Source organism: Pelodiscus sinensis, chromosome 2 (assembly GCF_049634645.1).
Source record: "Pelodiscus sinensis isolate JC-2024 chromosome 2, ASM4963464v1, whole genome shotgun sequence".
NCBI lineage: Eukaryota > Metazoa > Chordata > Testudines > Trionychidae > Pelodiscus > Pelodiscus sinensis.
Window position 1 is genome coordinate 29369598 of NC_134712.1, and position 19591 is coordinate 29389188.

The window sequence follows — 19591 nt, forward strand, 5'->3', positions numbered from 1 at the left end:
GCTTACCAAAGATCCTTAAAGTCAGTTTGTGTGTTACAAAAGAAAACTACAAATGTCGCTGCTTTTGTTCTTGGGACAGTTTCAGTCTAGGCTTGCTCACCAATGCCTGTATGTTGGACTGGATTGAAGTTTTAATGTATGTTCTCTCCCATCCCTCAGGTCTCACATGTCATTCACAAATTGAGGTGAGACCATACCAGATTAATCCTGATAGGCCTGGCCTGGCCAACTCAGTACAGGTTGAACTTCCCTGGCCCAGCAATGTGGGGACTTGAGCAGTCCTGAATGGGATAATTTTCTGGACTGGGGAAGTGTTCCCTGCTACTGGCCCAAGCCAGCCAGCCTCCTGCCTTTGGCCCCCTCTACCTCTTCCCTAGCTGGGCTGTCCACCCTGCTGCTGACAGCTCCTTGACCCTGGGCTGCCATGAGTATCCAGGGTTCTCCAGCCCCCAGCCTAGCATTGCTGCAGTTCTCTGGTCCTGCACTGCCATGGGTGGCCAGGCTTCCCCGGCCCCATGCTGCTGCGAGTTGCTGGGGTTCTCTGGGCCAGCCCCAGCACTTTTGTGGAACTCTGACTCCGCTGCCCCCAGCCTGGCTGCTAGCCCCCTTACCGTTAGGCTCCTGGGTTCTCTGGTCTAGGAGCATTCATGAGTTACCTAATTTCACTGGAGACCAACCCAGGGTAACACATATAGTGATTTATTTAATGCCGCTATTGGATCAAGCCAGAAGGGAATGGAACTCCTTAATTCATGCACACACGTTTGTACACTTAGACACTCTCACACTTACGCATGTGAAGAGTTGCGCAGAGAGGGCAGAAGAGGCCAAGCGTGGTGGGTCCAGTGTGTCTGCTTGCAGTCACCAATCTGGGCCGGCAAGCTGATTGTACGACCCTTGGTCTGCATGCTCTCTTTTCGTTATTGAGCTGGTTGGCCCCACATAGTCAAATCAGATCTATGCAGTGTTCCCTTCATGACATGGTTTTTGAATGGCTAGATCAGCAGAAGTGGGCTTGTTCCTTTATGGTTCAAAAGGTTGTACTCAGCATCAGAAGGCAATTAACAATGGCAATTTTCCACTTGGCTTACCTGGCCAAGTAGAAAAAATTTCCCACTTCTCCTGGGAAACAACCAGCAGAAGCAAGAGCAGCTTGTACACCTGAAATCCTCAGGCCTGTATCGAGTTCTCTGAGGATGCACCTTGCTGTGATCTTTGCTTTCCATTTCTAAGTACAAGAGAGCTTGGTATTCTCCAGTCCTAGAATGGCTACTGGTTTCTCAAAAGATTTGCACACTTCTCTTTAATAGAGGGAGAGACTGTATCGCTTTGGGATCTCAACATTGTATTTGTGGCACTTATGAATCAGCTGTTTAAGCTCTTGGCTTCACCTAAGTCAAAATATTGCTTTCCTCACAGCCAAAAAAGCGTCCAGAAAAGTGTCTAAGCTACAAACTTTGATGGCAAGTCCTCCTTGTATAGTATTCTTGAAAGGTGGGACAGACCTACATCCTCACCCTAAGATTTAACTAAAAATTTGTATTTGAACTAGGAAACTTATTTTCCACTATTCTGAAACCAAGATCCTGAAAGAAGAGGAAAGTCGACGTAACTTAGGTGTTGGGAGAGTACTAACCTTTTACCTTGATGGGACTAAGAAGCCCTTTAGGCAGATCATGAAATCTTGAAGAGCCAGGCAATGTCAGTGTAACCACCACCAGGCGGATTTGAACCTGGGACCTCTGAAGCGGAATATAGGAGCCTTGCATAAATGACTTCCCCTGGTCCAGGAAAATCCCTCATCCAGGACTGGTCATGTCCTGAGGGTGCCGGATCAGGGAGGTCCAACCTGTATTGCCACTTCCAGACCTGGTGTGAACTCTGACATAGCAATGTTGCTGATCTTGTTTAGACTGAATATACCTTCAAATGGCAATGCTTGGGGAGTCACTTGACAATACACATCTGCAACTATCTGAAGAAGAAAAAAGTTACTTACCTGTTCTATAACTTGTTCTTTAAGATGTGAATGTCTCTTCATCAGAGCATTGAACATCTCTGGTGCGAAGGAACTAAGTGGTGTTGGGGCAGCACTGCCCGTAGGTGCTGTTACACCAAGATGTTACAATGAGGTGTAGGGCATATATGCCACCCTAATGGATGCTGCTCTGTTGGTGAGGGGGAATGTCTCTAGCTGTTGTTATACTACCTTTTTGCACACATTGGGTGCAATACAAATCTGCATCTCCAAAAACAACAGTCACAGAACAGATAAGTATCTTTCATAGGACCTTTATCCTCCTTCAGCTACAGAGAACTAAGATCCTACTATTTTTGAATGAGAGTGTCTCTAGGGAGATGTAGTGCACTATAACTAATGTGCTTTCATGTCACATCCTGGTTAATTTGTTTTAATTTTCCTGTGTGTCCCCATGTAGACAAGCTTTTACAGAAGCAATTGAAAGAGGCTTGGGAGGCACTTAACAGAATATAAACATACACTACTGTTGCAGTCTCAGTGGAAATCTGATTTAATCTAATTAATAACAGCATGAGGATGAGGACAAAATCTAAAAACAATCTGAGATGCTGTAAAAGCTTTATAATCACTTAAGGCTTGTCTGCATGGTACATTAGTGTGCACAAACCAGGGGTGGGCAGAATACAGCTCACAGGCAGGATATGGTCCACCAAGCTGCCAGATTTGATTCATGGCCTAATGGGAGGTGTCCTGCCCCACACAGCGCTGTGGGGACCATGTGTGCTGCTCTGAATGCTGTGAGCCCTGAGGAGGGGGAAAAGGATCCTCATGCTGCTCCCATACCCAGCACGAAATCTCACGGTTTCCATTGGCTGGTTTCTGGCTGATGGGAGCTACCTGTTTGTGGGATAGGCAGCATGCAAAGCACTCCTTCTCCATCCCTCTGGGCTTGCAGCATTCAGAGCAGTACACATGGCCGCTGCAGTCAGCTGCTCTGAGCACATGTGGGGGCGGGACAGGCAGGAAGCCCGGCTGAGGAACATGCTTCAGCTGCTGGCTAGGAACTGTCCAGGTAGGCACCTCCCAGCCAGAGCCGGCCTCTGGCATCTCAACCCTTCCCTCCTACAGTGTTCCCCCCCCCCTACGCCATGTAATCCAAACTCATAAACTTGTAGGGAATACTTATAACCTCCCTGGACATTAAGTAATGGATTTGAAAGTAGCCATCCTTCTACAAAAGAATTTCAAAAACCAGTTACAAAGGGAGACATCTGAACTTGAAATTCATTTGGAAATTCAACACTATCAATTTAGGATTGTATAAGGATCTCAATTGGTTAATACATTGTTTTCTCTTCTCTGAATAGTCACCTCCCCAGGTCAAATGCTATGAATGATTCACTTCCCACCGACTTGATTAGCTTCATTAATACAAGCAACTTCTTCCTTATATATACTCCTGCTTCTATAATTTCCACTCCAAATCTCTTGATGAAGTGGATTTTACTAATGAAAGCTTATGATCTAATAAATGGTAGTCTCTAAGGTGCCACAGGACTCCATCCATTCTGGGATGTATTAGCAGGAGTGTTGTAACGAAGACATGAGATGTAATTCTTCTGGTGCAATCCATGCTGATTAGGCCTCAACTGGAGTACTGTGCCCAGTTCTGGGCACTACATTTCAGGAAAGCTGTGGACAAACTGGAGAAATTCCAGAGAAGAGCAACAAAAATGATTAAAGTGCTAGAAAACATGACCTACAAGGGAAGATTGAAAAGCTTGTGTTTGTTTAGTGTGAAGAAGACTGAAGCAAGACATAATAAAAAAAGTTTTCAACTTTTTAAAAGGTTGTCAGAAGGAGGAGGGGGAAAAAAATTTAGGGTAGGATAAGAGGCAAAAGGGCCTAAATTGCAGCAAGAGCAGTTTAGACATGACATTAGGGAAAACTTAACTGTCAGGGTGGTAATCACTGAAATAAATTACCTAGGGAGATTGTGGAACCTCTGTCATTGGAGATTTTTAAGAGTAGGTTAGACAAAACCTGTTCGGGACGGCCTAGATAATACTTAGTCCTGCTATGTGTTCAGGGGACTGGTCTCAGAAAACCTCTTGAGGTCACCTACAATTCTTTTATTTTTTTTTAAAATAAGTTTCTGGTCTCTGTGGATGTGGAGAAAAGCTTGAAAAATGTGACTCATGCTTAGCCTAAAGGCTCAAAAACCAGAAGAAAGATTCCAATTTATTATTTTTCAGAAAAGTCATGATTAAGTCAGTCGTGGTTTGTGGGATGGGGTGGGCTCTAACTCGTGGTATTTGAACACTTGGGGTTGGCAGTACTGGCAGTGATTGAAAAGTATTTGATGGAACATAATGCTGAAATCCATTTTTCTTTCCTTCCAACAGTGACATTTGGGGTTAAAATCTGAGACTCCAATTTTGTTAACAAATGAGGTGTGAGGCAGTTTATTTCAATTAAATGCTCCTTTTAAGTTGGTCTCTTCCCAGTGTAGATTATTTTCCAGATTTTTAAATTTCATTTATCACTTATTAGATCTATCTAATCAAGAAATCATTTCTCTGTTCTGATTGGAGGAATGAATTGTGATTTTTTGAAGGACCATATTAGCGTTGTCACACAGTTCTGAAACCTGAATTTGAGACTATTTGCATGGTTAGAGTTAAGATGCATTATTTTCTGCCTTCTCCGTACAGAAAATCATACGTTTCAATAGAAGCTTGAAAATCAGTTCAAAATAAGGGCACTGAAAAAGACTTACATCTGCTTTTGCTTGCTCTTTTACCCTGTCCTTCCACCAGCTTTTTAAATGAATTGCATAGTTCAAGCAGTGTAGAGATGCCCTGATGGCAACTCAGTATATTTCACTGTTAAAGAATTAATTTGCAATTTCTCTGTAACAGGTTTTCTAATTGTCCTCACAGCTTTGTGTAATACTCTGTCATTTCTAATCAGAATTCAAGTAGGCCCAAAAGGTAATTGGATAGTATGTTCTTACATCTGCTCATCAGCCATCCATTTTGCTATTGCTTATTAAAATGGTACTTACCTTAAATCCAATTTGGTTTGTTTACTCATGAATACATGGTAAATACAGCGCTAATCTTTAATAACATCTGGAAGATAGGAGGAGTTTCAGGTCCCTTCAAGAATACAGGGTGTCAAAAGCAGACAAGGCCAGGACATTGGCAAAAGAATTAGACCCATTTTAAAGACCATTCTGCATATTTTATATTTTGTGGTTTTGCTTTAGGAAGGTTAGGGAATAGGTGTGTGGATTTTATTTTTACTAGTTGGAGTGGAAACACCCAGTTGACCATGCTTTTTATATATACCATATTTCCTCAAGATTTTATTAAAAACAGATGTAGATTCCATTGTAGCGTTAGAAAAGATTTTAGTAGTATCAGGGTTTCTCATTTTGAAATTTAGCTCCCCCCACCACTACATTATAAAAATATGTTGGTACTTAATTGACAGTACTCCTTAAACTACATGAAAATATAAAATGTATGTCAACTAGCAGACTACCTCTGGTTTTGTCCCTGTCCTGTTCATTCTTCAAGTATTATTTTTCCTGCTCTTTTTTTCCCCCTCAATTTTTTATTTTAATTTGTCTCCGTATTATATTTGCCCCTTCTTCCTTAATTCTTGGTTCATTTGATTCTATTTGCTTTATTTTAGTGCTCATACAAGCTAGGGATGTCAACGTGTAGCCTACTATACAATTAACCGATACGCTTTGGCTTATGGGTTAATCTTATTGACTACACACACTCCCCCCACTTGCTGCTTCTGTGTCAGAGGCAGCAAGATGGGGGTGAGAGGGAGGAGGAGTGGGAGCCAATGCCTGTGAGGAGCTAGCTTTAAGTAGGCTCCCTATGAGTACCAGATCTGCCTGCTCCAGAGTGGGTGTGGGGTGGAGGGGGCTCCCCAGGAGTCAGGCTGGGAGTGCACTCTCTGGCTGCTGACCCCACTCCTGGGGACTATCAAATAGTTGTGTAACTGCTAAAATTGTATGCGGTTACATGACTATTCAGTTACTCTATATCTAACATCCCTAGTACACACAAGAAGTGTTATATCAGGGGAACTCCTGAAAATGCTGTGTGCTGACGGGAGAGCTTTTCCACTGGCACAATTACTCTATTTCTATGAGAGGTCTGCTGGAGAGGATCTCCCACTGTTCTACCACTTCTGTGGACAGTCATTGTAACTTTCTTTACTAGGGGTGTATGCTTCTTCACACTCCTGAGTGACATAACTTATATTGACGTAAGCAATAGTGTAGCCGTGCTCTTAGTTTGGTCTTGTAGTCTTTATTTTTTTCATATTCCTCTTTGATTTAATCTGTATTGTACTTCTTCCTTTTCTTTGTCTTTTTTCCTCCTTTCTACCAGCAGTATAGCATGTAGTGCCTCATTTTGAAGTGAAGTGAAGCTGCTGTGATAAAACACCAGTAATTGTCTGGCACTTCACAGAGTGTTGCATTTTTAATGGCAACTGAATAATGGCTGTCATGCAATTGGGCACTTTGAGAAGCTCATTAGTCTTGCATTTTCTTTTTCAGATACGTAAGGCAAGGAGATAATATAGGAGAAATAAGATCTGGAGCATAAATAATAACCTTAAAGTCAGTAAGGAAGCTGGATTTGGAAAGGAGAAAAAAAGATCCTTGTCATTCCCGAATAATGTATATGGACAGTCTCCGAAGACAAACCAGTTTTATTTAAAACACACAAAATAGGTGATTAAATAAACGAGTCAAAGCTGATTTGCAAAATGTTTTAAAAAAAAGATTGGTTGAGTATTCTTTATGATATTCTCAAAGTGAATGAAGGGGGAAGGGTTTAAGGTTGTTGTTTTTTTTTTATTTTTCTCTCTATATATTAACAAACTTTTCCTGTGTAAATGACAGAATGATGTCATCACGTTACTCTGCATCCTGCCTGCCTCTTCCCAGCTCAAGCTTGACCCCGCTGCATCCCCTTGCCACTTAGAATTGCTATTTTAAACCAAGTCCCTATTCCCCTTTCTCTACCCCCACCTCACAGGGCTTTCAATGCCAGGAAACATGGCACAGTAGCTGGCAGACCCTACATCGCAGCCGTGAGAGCTCAGGGCTGTGGTGGGGAGTGTACGGTTCTCAGGACAGCAGCCCAGAGACAGGCGCTAGGAGTGGTGTTCCCACCTGGGCTTATGTACCAGCAGAGTGTTCCTGGGGGGGCTCTCTTGCCACCAGGCTTTTCTTTTTCCAAGCTTTGCTCCACAGCTACAGGGACTAGAAACTTATTTAAAAAAAATAAAAGAATTGTAGGTGACCTCAAGAGGTTTGTTGAGACCAGTCCCTTGTACAAATGGCAGGACTAAATATTATCTAGGCCATCCCGAACAGGTTTTGTCTAACCTACTCTTAAAAATCTCCAACGACAGAGGTTCCACAATCTCCCTAGATAATTTATTTCAGTGATTACCACCCTGACAGTTAAGTTTTCCCTAATGTCCTGTCTAAACTGTCCTTGCTGCAATTTAGGCCCTTTTGCCTCTTATCCTACCCTAAATTTTTTTCCCTCTTCCTTCTGACAACCTTTTAAGAAGTTGAAAACTGTTTTTATCATGTTTTGCTTCAGTCTTTTCTTCTTCACACTAAACAAACCCAAGCTTTTCAATCTTCCCTTGTAGGTCATGTTTCCTAGAGTTTTAATAGTTTTTGTTGCTCTTCTCTGGAATTTTTCCAACTTGTCCACATTTTTCCTGAAATGTCATGCCCAGAACTGGGCACAGTACTCCAGTTGAGGCTTAATCAGCTTGGAGTACAGCAGAAGAATTACGTCTCATATCTTCGTTACAACACTCCTGCTAATACATCCCAGAATGCTGGGTTTTTTCCTCCAACAGCAGTCTGCCCCTCTTTGATCCAGCCCAGCTAGAGTGTGGTACAACGTCGGCAGGTTGAACGCTGCGGCTAGCTGTCTAGGCAGCTGCCCGTCTTTGCTCTAGCCCAGCTGGCCCTGGCATTCAGCCCACTGAGGTTGCGCCACGCTCCAGCTGGGCTGGATCAAAGAGAAGCAGCCACCTGGCCAGATGGCCATGTCAGCCTGATGAGGCTGCGCTGCACACCACACCAACTGGGCTGGAGCAAAGAGGGGCAGCCACATAGCCAGCTGGCTGTGTGATTGACTCCTAGGGGCGCCACGATCTACTGGTTGGGGACCACTGGGTTAATGTTATAAACTACACACATTTCTACCTCTCTCCCCCCGCCAGTAATTTTTTTAGCAGGCTGGCCAGCAGCCTGGCTCAGTTGTGTCTTGCGCAGGGTTTGGGACCTACCCCTGCTGTGGCTCTGTTTTTAAAGTGTATTAGGAGTCAGGTGGGCTGGCAGCAAGGCTCAGTTCTGACTCACGGCAGGTCTGGGAGCTCAGACCATCCCTGGAGGGGAGCTGCTATCACACTGCGCTGCTGCCTCTGTATCAAATATTTGATCTGAGGAAGTGGGTCTGGCCCACGAAAGCTCATCATCTAATAAACCATCTTGTTAGTCTTTAAAGTGCTACATAGTCCTGTATAATATTTGTATAGTTTGTTGTGAACACTGTAATGCTCATGAGAGTGAAGTAGCCCCAGTGCAAGCTTTTATTTTGCCTCAGCATTGTAGCTCATTCAGACCTATGCTACAGATAATCCATGCCTTAAGCATCACTGCTAATTCAATGGAAAAAAAAATCTTCCTTCAAAGATTCATGGCAGATCCAGACTCTGTGTTCTTAAAGTCACAGATCTCCAGCTACTGATACGAGAACATTTTGGAGGCAACATCTGAAGTATGGATCTGAGAAGTTTATCCTTGAAGCTTGCTGTGTATATGATATGAGCTGAAATTAATGAAAGGTTCCGTCTCACTCTCACCTACTGTAACTCTTTCTTCTTTGCAGCCCTTTTGCTTCCAAATCAACCCTTCCAGTAACTTCCTAGAGATGTGCCTGCCCCTTTTGCAAAGTGATCACGTCTGTTCTCCTTGCAAATCTTTCCCAACTTCTTTGCACTCTTTTATGTCTTGTGTGCTGTTCTAGTGTCGGGCTGTCAGATTAAAATTTAAAATGAGAGGTGATCTTCTACTCTACACTGGGGTGAGGAAGGGTTATCAGATCACAGGGTTAAATCCAAGAGTATGTCCTCCTGCTCAGTTCCAGAACTAGGAACAATGACTAAAAATTGCTATCCAGATCCACTTGGCCTTGGAAGCATGTGGTACCAGCAAATTGGGACCCTCGCAGACTGGTGAAGAAGTATTGGGCCAGGTTATCTCGCAGAATAACCTGGCTTTCACTCCTAGGAATAAAAGGCCCTTTCAGTCTTCACCCCATGTGGTGACACATATCACTATTGATGTATCATTGGGCCTTTTCTAAAGTGTTAATATTGATAAGTTGGCAGGTAAAAAATATTCAAAATAACCAGTTGCTATATTTTTAGCCTTACAGAACAACATCTTAAAATTGTTACATGGTATAACCACTGATTGTTAAAATGATACACAAGTGGGAAAATCCCAAGAAAAAAATAATTGCTGATTTAATATTTGGAAGGGTGGGAGGAATGTGGGACAGTTTATTGTAAGTTAGCAAGTATAGGTGTTGAAAAGATGTTAATCTGTGTAAACAAGGTATTAACTCATACATTGAGAGAGAAACAATCAGTAGTTGTGCTATGGAGATTTCACAATTGTCTTAAAAATAATCCTTCTTAGAATATAGTATAATATGTGTTACTTTTGTGAAATTGGCAGTACTCTAAAGAAGATGTTTTTAAATTGTAGTTGGATGTGCTGCTTTAGTGTAGCTGTGGCTCCCCTATTCATTAATACCACACGTAGCTGAAAGGTTAGAGTGACATCCTGATCTAACTGCAAACTGATTCAGGAAGGTATTCAGTGTGTTTGTTGGTTTACCCATAGTAAATGCTAACCATTCAGGCATGGTTACCTTGGAGATCTTGGTTATGGAACAGACCGTTTTAGCTAAATAAAAGCGGATATGATGATAGAATTGATTTTTAAGGGAAAAGAGCAATCCCCTGGGCACAAGAACACCTTTTGATGCCTGCCACCTTCGAAGAGAACATCCTTTGATATTTTATATTAGCTAATTGATATACTGATTGAATTGTATATGAAAACCTTGTAGGAGAAAGAAAGAAAGAAAGCAAGCTTGAAGCATGGGCCTAGTGGTTGAACCAGACAGGTTGTGTCAAAAGCAAATGTTTGCCTGTAAGTCTGTGTCTTTCGGCACTAGAACTGCTAGCACTGATGAAAGCACATGAAGTATGTAAATATATTCCATCAGGACAGTATAAGGTCACCTAGCTGAGTACATGATAAAATACTTTGAAACAACAAGAGTGAAAGTAATGATAGGTAATGCTTTGGAAGAAAGTACAAGGGAAGGTACCAAACATGTCATTAGTGTGTAAGATGATATGTATGGTGTGTCATAGATTGTCATTTCTGTCTATAAATATTGGGGTATCTCCACTTAATTCTTTGGCTGGCGTAGAGGGTGATAGTATGGATTTCACTATCAGTTAAGCCATATCCATTGTCCTGGGTACATATACATAGGGGCTCACAGGCCCTCTGGCTACTGACACCTGTTAATGTACTTCGTTCGACAGTAAACCTGACTTGGGTGCCTTCGTATCTTATCTGAGTCTGTCTGTCTGGTCTTAGGGGGGCTCTCATGAAGTCTATTGTGCTTGCTGTATAGAGCTGGCATGATATACTGAGAGACCATACAAAAACTCACGCAGACGAATATTTATCATCACTGATGGAGCAGTAGACCTTTCAGGACGCCACACCAGCGAATCCTGAATTTACCGTATTGCTGTCCTGAATTACTACTAGCCTGACTATAAAATTGAATAGTTTAGTATGATCTCACCAATCCTATCTATTTTGTCTAATTGCTACACTGCACTCTTCCCCATGTCTTGATGCTAGGGCATAAGCATAATATCATTTAAAAAAAAAGGCACATATATTCTTTTTTGAGAGATGTCCCTATGGGTGCTCCACATTAGATTGGTGAACTACCGCCTAGCCATCAATTAGAGATTTTAGAGCAGTGTGCATATGCGCAACACCAGGGACATCTGCAGCGAAGTGTTCCTAGGTGGCAGGTTCCTAGGTACTGCATTGCACGTGCAGTAGCCCCCACCTCCCTCTCCTCAGTTCCTTCTCTATTTCCTCTGGCCAAAAACAGGGAGCGCTGCTGATCTCTATCTCATTAGCATTTTTAGATACTAACCCCTTTTAAAACCAAGATTCTCTCCATATTAGATTAGTGGCTGTTAGCTTAAATTTAGTCTTAAAAAAAAAAAAAAAAAAACCCAAAACCAAGAATACCATAGTTTTTAATCCTAGTTTACCCTTTCCGATAGGTAGGTAGTTGTTTAGCAACATGCCTGGCTCACCAGGTTTTAAGCGCTGCTCTACTTGCAGAAATCCTATCCCCGTCTCAGGCAGGCATGCACAATGCATCCGCTGCCTCGGAGAAGCGTATAGTTCTCAAAAGTGCCCTCATTGCGCAAAACTGAAGTTGCGGGCGTAATAAAACAGATCTGCGCCTCACGTTAATGCTGCTTGAAAAATCCTCCAGACCTGCCTCAGACCCGGGTCAACATCCCGAGGAGCAAAGGCCAGATAGAGGCAAAAAGCCCACCAAAAAAGAGAGCCTCATTCCCGTCTCAGGAGATGCTGGCACCTAAGTGGCAGTTTCCCATGCAGACAGTGCTGAGAGCGACAGTGGCACCGCACCTAAGCACTTATGATGCTCCGGGTGCCTCCGGAGCCACTAGCAAAGCCAGAAAAGTGGGACATTAAAGCCTGATGCTTCAGAGCAGGGTTTTGAAGTTGCCTGCCTCATCAGCTGTGACAACATCCGGCACTGAATCTACCTTGCCAACGCAGGATAAGAATGTGGCGCCGACCATATCGCCCAGCACCGACGCTAACACAACAGAGGCATCTAGCACGTCTGTAGCCTGCTCAGCACCAAGGCATAATGCAGCGCCTCAAATAACACCAGTGCTTCCTACTAATGGCGTGGTCAACACCGGCTTAACAATATAAGCAAAATAGAGACTTATTAGTCTCCTCTACGTTCAATTCATTATTTCTCGGTCCTGATCATTCTGCTTCTTTGTTAATATCACAAATGACAGTATCTCATGACAGACTTTCATCTGAATCTTACTATGACCTTTATGTGGGGTTCTCTCCAGAAATTTCCCCCCACATAGGTCAGTCTATTTATGATTCCAGATAATGCTCTAATTATGGGACTATGCCTCCATGGTATAGCAATCCCTGGGTACCTCCACCTATACTACACGCTCAGTGGCAATATTGGAACAATTGGCAACCTTGCCAAAAACACCACCATAACTGGAGATGACAACCCCACCTGCAAAGCAAGAGGACTCACCCAACCAAATTGCAGACATAATCTTGGAATCAAATTAACCTACCCCAGCAGAGGAAGTGGCTGTGTGCCACCTTCAACTACCTCAGATGACCTTGCACATTGTCAAGATTTGTTAAACATGTGGCTGATGAATTAAACATTCCCCTCCAGGAGGTCACCGAAAACCAACATGAACTAAGGATATATTGCACTCAGTAACACCCTCTAACATTCAGTGAAGGTGCAAACAGCTCTTTGTGTAGATTTCTGTGTTAGGAAGGGTACTCTCTATTGACTTTGATTCTTATCTGCTTCGTTTTAACTACCCAATCTTCAGGTCTGCCTTCCTGTTTTTCCCTTTGATTTTCTATACCCTGTGTTCCCTGTTTCCCATCCCCCTTCTTTTTTTATGGAGGGGCAAAGACTTCACGCACTCCCCCATCCCCAGACCAGTCATGGTTTGTGGGTGGGGAAACAGGGAAGTATCCTGTCCCGACCCCTTCCACTTGAGGCCCTGTCCCTTTCACTGTGGGCTGGGGCCACTTCAAAAATTTCTCAAGTGGCCCCCAGTAAAAAATTATTGCCCACCCTGAGCTAGAGCCACCAAATTTGGTATGCAGCTTCCTCTTCTCTTAACTAAAAGCAAAGTCAGGGTTTGATTGTGCTAGGACAACTGGAAGCCCCTGGAAAAGGACAGTTTTCTATAACATGCAAAGGGAAAGGCTGGTGTTCAGAGGAACTCGATATGAGAGTGTCCACTGGGGTCAGCTGTACCACCAAGGGAGTGACCAGCAGGCTGGGGATCCCCCATCTTTCCTGCCAGCACTCCAAATAAATAGCTATCCCAAATCCTTCTCTCTGTCCCAGCCCTTGGCTGCAACACCGGAGGGGTTAGGATAAAAAAAAAGCCCCTGGGGGTGGAGAGAAAATGCTCCTTGGCAGTGAGAGTGGGTTGGGCGGAGAGAAAAGGCCCCTTGTGGATTGGGGAGGGGAAGGAGAGAGAAAAGGCCAGTACCAAATGGGACCCCCCGCCATGAGCCCCTCCTCACCTCTCTCACTCTTGCACCCCCAGCCCTAACTCACCCTACATCCCCAAGCTCCTGCACTGAGTCCTGTACCTCCCATACCACCAGTCCCATGCCCAAAAGGACCCAGGCAATGCTGGGTAAATCTGCTAGTGTTTATATTCTTTCAAAACATCAGGTCCCTCCAGGCATCTTGTATCTGAGTTTTAAAGGTTAGCCAAAAAAATCTCTAGTGTGTTGATGTTGATTTTTTTTTCACTAAGTTTCAGAATATTTAAAAATTCCAGAGGTCTGGAAGAAAGGTAATAAATATAGTGCCACTATTTAAAAGGAGTAAACAGGATGACCTGAGTTTCTATAGGCTGGGTCATCTTGACATTAAAAACTATGTCAAAATGCACACACACACAGGAAGCTGAATTAAGGTTGCATAGTCCTGTCCAAATCCTTTCCCCACCATGTCAAATATGGACCCTGCTTTATTAGGAAATTTGCTTTCTGTATAAAAGAGCTTTCTAGAAATCTGAGAAACAGAATGCATTTTTCAGTAGACTGGTTAAAGTTGGTTTTAATTTCTAAATCAATTAAAACAATATTTGAACATCTGACTAACTAACTTTCCCATGGTATGTTCAGTCTTTTAAAACTCTCAGATTCTTTATTTGGGTTAAAATCTTGACTGTTTCTAATAGTTGATTCCTTTATGAATTCCTTCTTTTATTCCAAGCCCATCTTGTCTCTTTTGGCCTTAAAGTATATGAGCCTTTGTCAAAGGATATGTATAATCTTCTGGAGTTGAGTTTTTTTAAATTAATCCAGAGTAACCTTTGAGTATTTACAGTACTAATTATTTTTCTTTAATAAAGACATACGGTCTGTGTCAAGTAGAATATCTCCGTTCACTGCTGTGCTTTCAGCTGGCTAGCTTGATAGTACAGGTTGAACCTCCTAAATCTGGAACACTCTGTTCTGGCACCATCCGTGATCCAGCAGGGAGTGCGAGCCTTTTGGAAGGCAAGCCCTGTCCCCGGGGAACCCCAGTCAAGTGGGGCAGCAAACACGATCAGTGAGCCCCGTCTCTAGGGACTCCCAGCCAAGTGCAACAGCAGCGGGCAACTGTGGAGCCTTAACCCGGTGTGGCTGCAGTGGGGAGCTCTATACTCTCCTGCTTGACTAGGGGTTCCCAAGAAGTGGGACTGCTGTCGGGAGGAGCCCCGTCCCCAGGAAGCCAGAGCCAAGCCCAAGCCCTGTAGCAGCAGTGCTGGAGCGGACCCAGCTGAAGGGAAGGGCAGTGTCATTTGGGACAGGTCTTGTGCCAAGGGTGCTAGAGCAAGGAGCTCCAACCTGTACTATATAACATTTGAAACAACTGTGTCCACTCTGTTAATTAGATCTGCATGTAAGGGAGACTTTGGGACTCATTTGAAGTCTGATCCCTTCTTGGTCGTTACCAGCACAGAGGGCTGGACTTGATGACTTCTGTATATCTGTAATTCTACCCCTTGGCATGTATAATGAGAATAAAGATTCCTGGTTAAATTCCAACTTGGGATATTATGTTCTAACTAAAATGTTTCTGCAGCTTTAGTTAAATATAGTGGTGGTCCATTCCCATCCTAAATGGTTTAATGTTGCTGAGACCTACAACACGAAAGTGGCTTCATCTTAGTAGTGGGTGAAGTGTTCCTGTGTTTGTTCTCTATATCTATTTCAGTTTTTAAAATGCTTTAAGATGAAAGATGATAACTTAAAATACAATATTTAGTGTTTTGGTGATGATAGCTGGCTATAATATAGAATTAATTTGTTCTGTATCATGCAGTCATTTTGGCTGATTTGGCAGAGAAACTGGCGAACAGATTTCTTAATCAAAATTGGCGTAATAAAACTACTATTCATGAAGAGTTTATTCATATCTAATTCTGCCAACATCTCTCGTTGTTTTGCTTATAGGATACTGCTCTTCGGAAGCCAAGAGAAGTATTCAGGCTACCTACAGACATGACAGCTTGTGATAATCGCCTTTGTGCATCAATACACTTTTCATCATCTACCTGGGTTACCATTTCAGATGGAACAGGAAGATTATATCTTATTAAAACAGGCAAACGTGGAGATGCTGCATCTGAAAAATGGGAGGTAAGTTTTTTGCTAAAATACTAGTTTTATAAGTATAGTTCTCATAATATTCCTGTTTCAGAGTTCAGTCTTGCCAAGGGCTTTTCAGAGTAGTTCCACACTTTTCAGAGTAGTTCATACACTTTTCAGAGTCGTTTATAAAGGTAGATGGGACCACTTAAGTCTGACTACTTGCATAACACAGACTACAGAAGTTCCGTGAATTAGTTCTTGATTAAACTGGAACTTGTATTTAGGGGGGAAAAAAATCCAAATCCAAATTGCCATAATGGAGACTTCACCAAAACTCTCAGTAAATAGTTTCAGTAGTGAATTATAATTGCCATTAAAAATGTGTGCATTGCTTCCATTCTGAATTTGCCTCCCTTCAGTATCTAGCCATTGGATCTTTTTATTTGTGCAGTAAGAGATTTTGTTCCCAGTGGAGGTACTTATAAGCTGTGATCAAATTATACCTTTAATTTTCTTTCAAAGACAGCAGGGACCTCTCCTCTTGGAGGTTAGCCCTTCGGCCCTGCCCCATTTGCTTGAGGCTCTATTCCTTGTAACTCGAGCCTTAAGCCCCCCAACATCTGGAGGAGCTCTGGGTTGAAATAAGTTTGTGTCCAAGTTGTTGCCTGATCTAAGATTACATTTAAATTTCTAATTGCCCACATTTAGGGTTGACAGGTTCTTTGTCCCAGGATGAGCCCCAGTATTCAATTATTCTATGATTAGGAATCCCGATGTGCACTGTTGCAACATTCACGCTATAGAAACTCTTGTATATTTACAAATATAGTTTATTAATACAGTTAGCACAGTCACAAACACCCCAATTTCATAAGATAGGGAATGTACATCCATATTTCCATACCATATACGTACATCATTCCTTCCAGAACAATCTTAGGTGTTAGCCCATCATCTTTCTCGTTATCTTCACCTTCCCCATCACCAGGGGCCATCATTCTGGCCCTTCCAAGAACTGCATCTACTTCTCACTAACACCCCTTGGCTGGGGTCCCACTTTTATATTATCTGATGCTGACATGTTTGATGCATATTCAGTAGGGGATGTTTATAATGTTGAAGTGTCCTTTTCCTATAGATCTATGTATCATTGCTCTCAACATATATATCAGTTTGTTCCCATGTGCCTTTGTGGTCCTCTGTCACACCCTGTGTCCTGATCACTTAATTCAGCCTGAACCAATTATTTTGGGACTTTATATAATGATGCATCTGCTGAGTCTGAGGGCATTTTTCCTACCATCCTATGTGGGTGAAAGGTCCCAGACATAAGTTCCCCTTTTCATCCCAGGAAACCATAAATAAGCTATGACCTGTATCTGGGTGAGACCATGTCTGAACCATGGAAATCTGCTAACCTTAGCTTCTGCTGATCTTGCAAACGGGCTGTTACAGCCTGGATCAAAGATAAAATATAGCCCCATATTACTTGACCAGGACTGTGAGTTTATATGTGTTTTTTCATTCAAGTGCAACCTCGCCCTCAAATTGGCTATAATGCAGACATGGCACTCATTGCAAAGTGCATTCAGAGGTTGAACCATTTTGTTATACCTTAGAGCAGGGGTTCCCAAACTTTTTGACACAGGGACCAGTAAATCCATTCACAAGCTTTTGGAGGACTGGTAACATTCATTTGCATATTCATTAAGCAAGTTAAGGGAATATGGATTGGATAAATGGACTGTAAGATGGATAGAAAGCTGGCTAGACCAGTGTTTCCCAAACTTTTTACTTTAGTTGGAACCCGGATTTTTTTCAGTACTGTTTTTTGCAGCCCAAAAATATAAACACATATTAAAAAAAAGAATTAAAATTAATAAATTTTCAGTATTTCACCCGGCTGCATCCTCCGCCCAGCCTGGGCCGGGGCTTGGGGGACCTGGCGCCACATGGTCACTCCAGGAGCAGGAGCAGATTAGGGGTAGGGTATCTGGCTAGGAGGGAGGGTGCAAGCAGGGGTAGGGTTGCCAGGTGTCCAGTTTTGTACTGGACAGTCCAATATTTGAGGGTTCTGTCCTGGAAACAAATTGAGAAAATACTGGACATATTAAATGTCCGGTATTTTCTAATTAGGTAAGTTTTATTATTATTATTAGGTGTATCAGTCCGTAGCTGCGAACTGCCTGGCTGGTAGATGTGCTCACTCTGTGTGAGTGTGTCTACCAGCCAGGCTGTTTGCAACTACTCGAAGGAGGGGGTGGGGAGTAGAAATGGAATCCTCGGGGCCAGACTCACTAATGTGCCTGGGTCTGCATATGCCCGGGTCAGTCTCGTTCCCCCATCCCCCGCTTCTCCTCCCAATCTCCCCTGGCCGGCCCCGTTGCCCCCATCCAGCGCTGCTTCTGGAGGCTGGTTCTCCAGTCCTCCTCCTCCTGATCTCCCCCGGCCAGCCCCCCCGCCACCCGCCCACCCCGATCCCCGCCGGGCAGCCCTGCTGCCCCCAATCCTGCTTCCGCCAGCCAGCCACCTCCGATTTCCGCTGGACATCCCCGTTGCCCCCAACCTTGCTTCCCGGTGGCCGGCTTCCCCCCCTCCCCCCCCACCTCCTCCCAACCTGCCCTACCCCGCTTCCCTCCCAGCAGCCACGCTGAGGCCTGGTATTTTGTGTGAAAAGCCTTTAGCAGTTTTTTTGCATTACAGTTCTTAACTATTACCTCTCTACTAAATCTACGCATTAATATATTAATGAATTAATCTAAATGAACACAACCATATTATTAGCATGATAGGCAAGTAACTTTATAGGCTAGTTAAACAATTACATTAATGATCTTGTCTCACACAGTGTAGTGCAGGATTACTCAACACATGGCACATGGGCCATATGTGGCCCACAGCCCGTTTGTTTGCGGCCCGTTGTGCGGTTTGAGTTTATGCAGAGCTCAACACATGGTCCACAGGTAGGGTCCTTTGAACATGGCCTCTACTGGGTACACGCTCCACAATGGCAAGGTGTCTCCCAGGCGGGGTGAGCATTGAAAGACGCAAGCAGACAGGCTGGCTGGAACAGCTGGGTACAGGGTGTCAGCATTTCTGGCCCCCACAGAGTTGATGCCCAGAGCACTGGGGCATTGTGGGAAATGCTTTGTATTCATGTCTGTCAGTGTGAAAAGCTCTTGGCATGTATTTGCATGCATATGCAACCACACTTAAGTTGCAGCCCTCAGCATGTGCTATGAGTATCATTGTGGCCCCTGGGGCTTCCAAAGTTGATTAGACCTGATGTTGTGTGCAGTGATTCTCCCCTTTTTGTTAAGACCTTATCTTTCATTTTTAAAGCGAAGGAAATAAGATGTTTAAGGAAAAAGCAGGTGTTGGCAACCTATGGTTCACAAGCCAAATATGGCTCAGTACGGAGCCAAATGTGGCTCGCAGTTAAAGCTCAGCTTCCCCTTGCACCTCCCACAATAGGGAGTCCAAATGGCGCTCCAGCCTTGCACCCCTCCCCCCCCAAGATTGGCGCGCCAGTGCCACTTTTGTGCAGGGGCGGGGGGGGGGGGGTGAAAACCCTGAGCCACGCTAAGCAATTAGGGAAGAAGCAGAGCCAGAAGCAGCTCCATGTGCTTCCCTTTCCTCTCCCCCACACCCTCACCCAGTTGGGGAAGTAGCTGTGCATGGACAGACTGCCTGGAAGCTTTCCCTGCCATTGGCTGGAATCCAGCCAGTTGGGGCAGCGGGAGGCCATGCCTGGGCAGGGAGCCTTAGACTGGCATGCAATGCGAAAACAAATGCATGCCTTCTCTCCGCCCCCTGCCCAGCCAGAGAGACCCCACACCTAGTGAGAGATCCTACTAACACCCTGCTCCTGCATTCTCCTCCCTGGTCAGAGACTCTGTCCCTAGCCTCCTCCTGCACCTTCCCCCTTGGCCACACACCCTACAAACACCCTGTTGCTGCACCCTTCCCCCGGCCAGACACCCTACTCCCAACCTGCCCCCTCCCTTGTT

General features: G+C 43.9%; 1 protein-coding gene across 1 annotated transcript in view; it reads left to right on the forward strand.

The window, feature by feature from the left end:
• The window catches only part of NUDCD1 (NudC domain containing 1), a 135676-nt gene that overhangs the window by 27546 nt on the left and 88539 nt on the right, over positions 1 to 19591 (forward strand). Inside the window, exon 3 of the mRNA XM_075920212.1 lies at positions 15444 to 15629. Coding sequence (XP_075776327.1) covers positions 15444 to 15629 — 186 coding nt within the window. The remainder of the gene's footprint in view (positions 1 to 15443; positions 15630 to 19591) is intronic.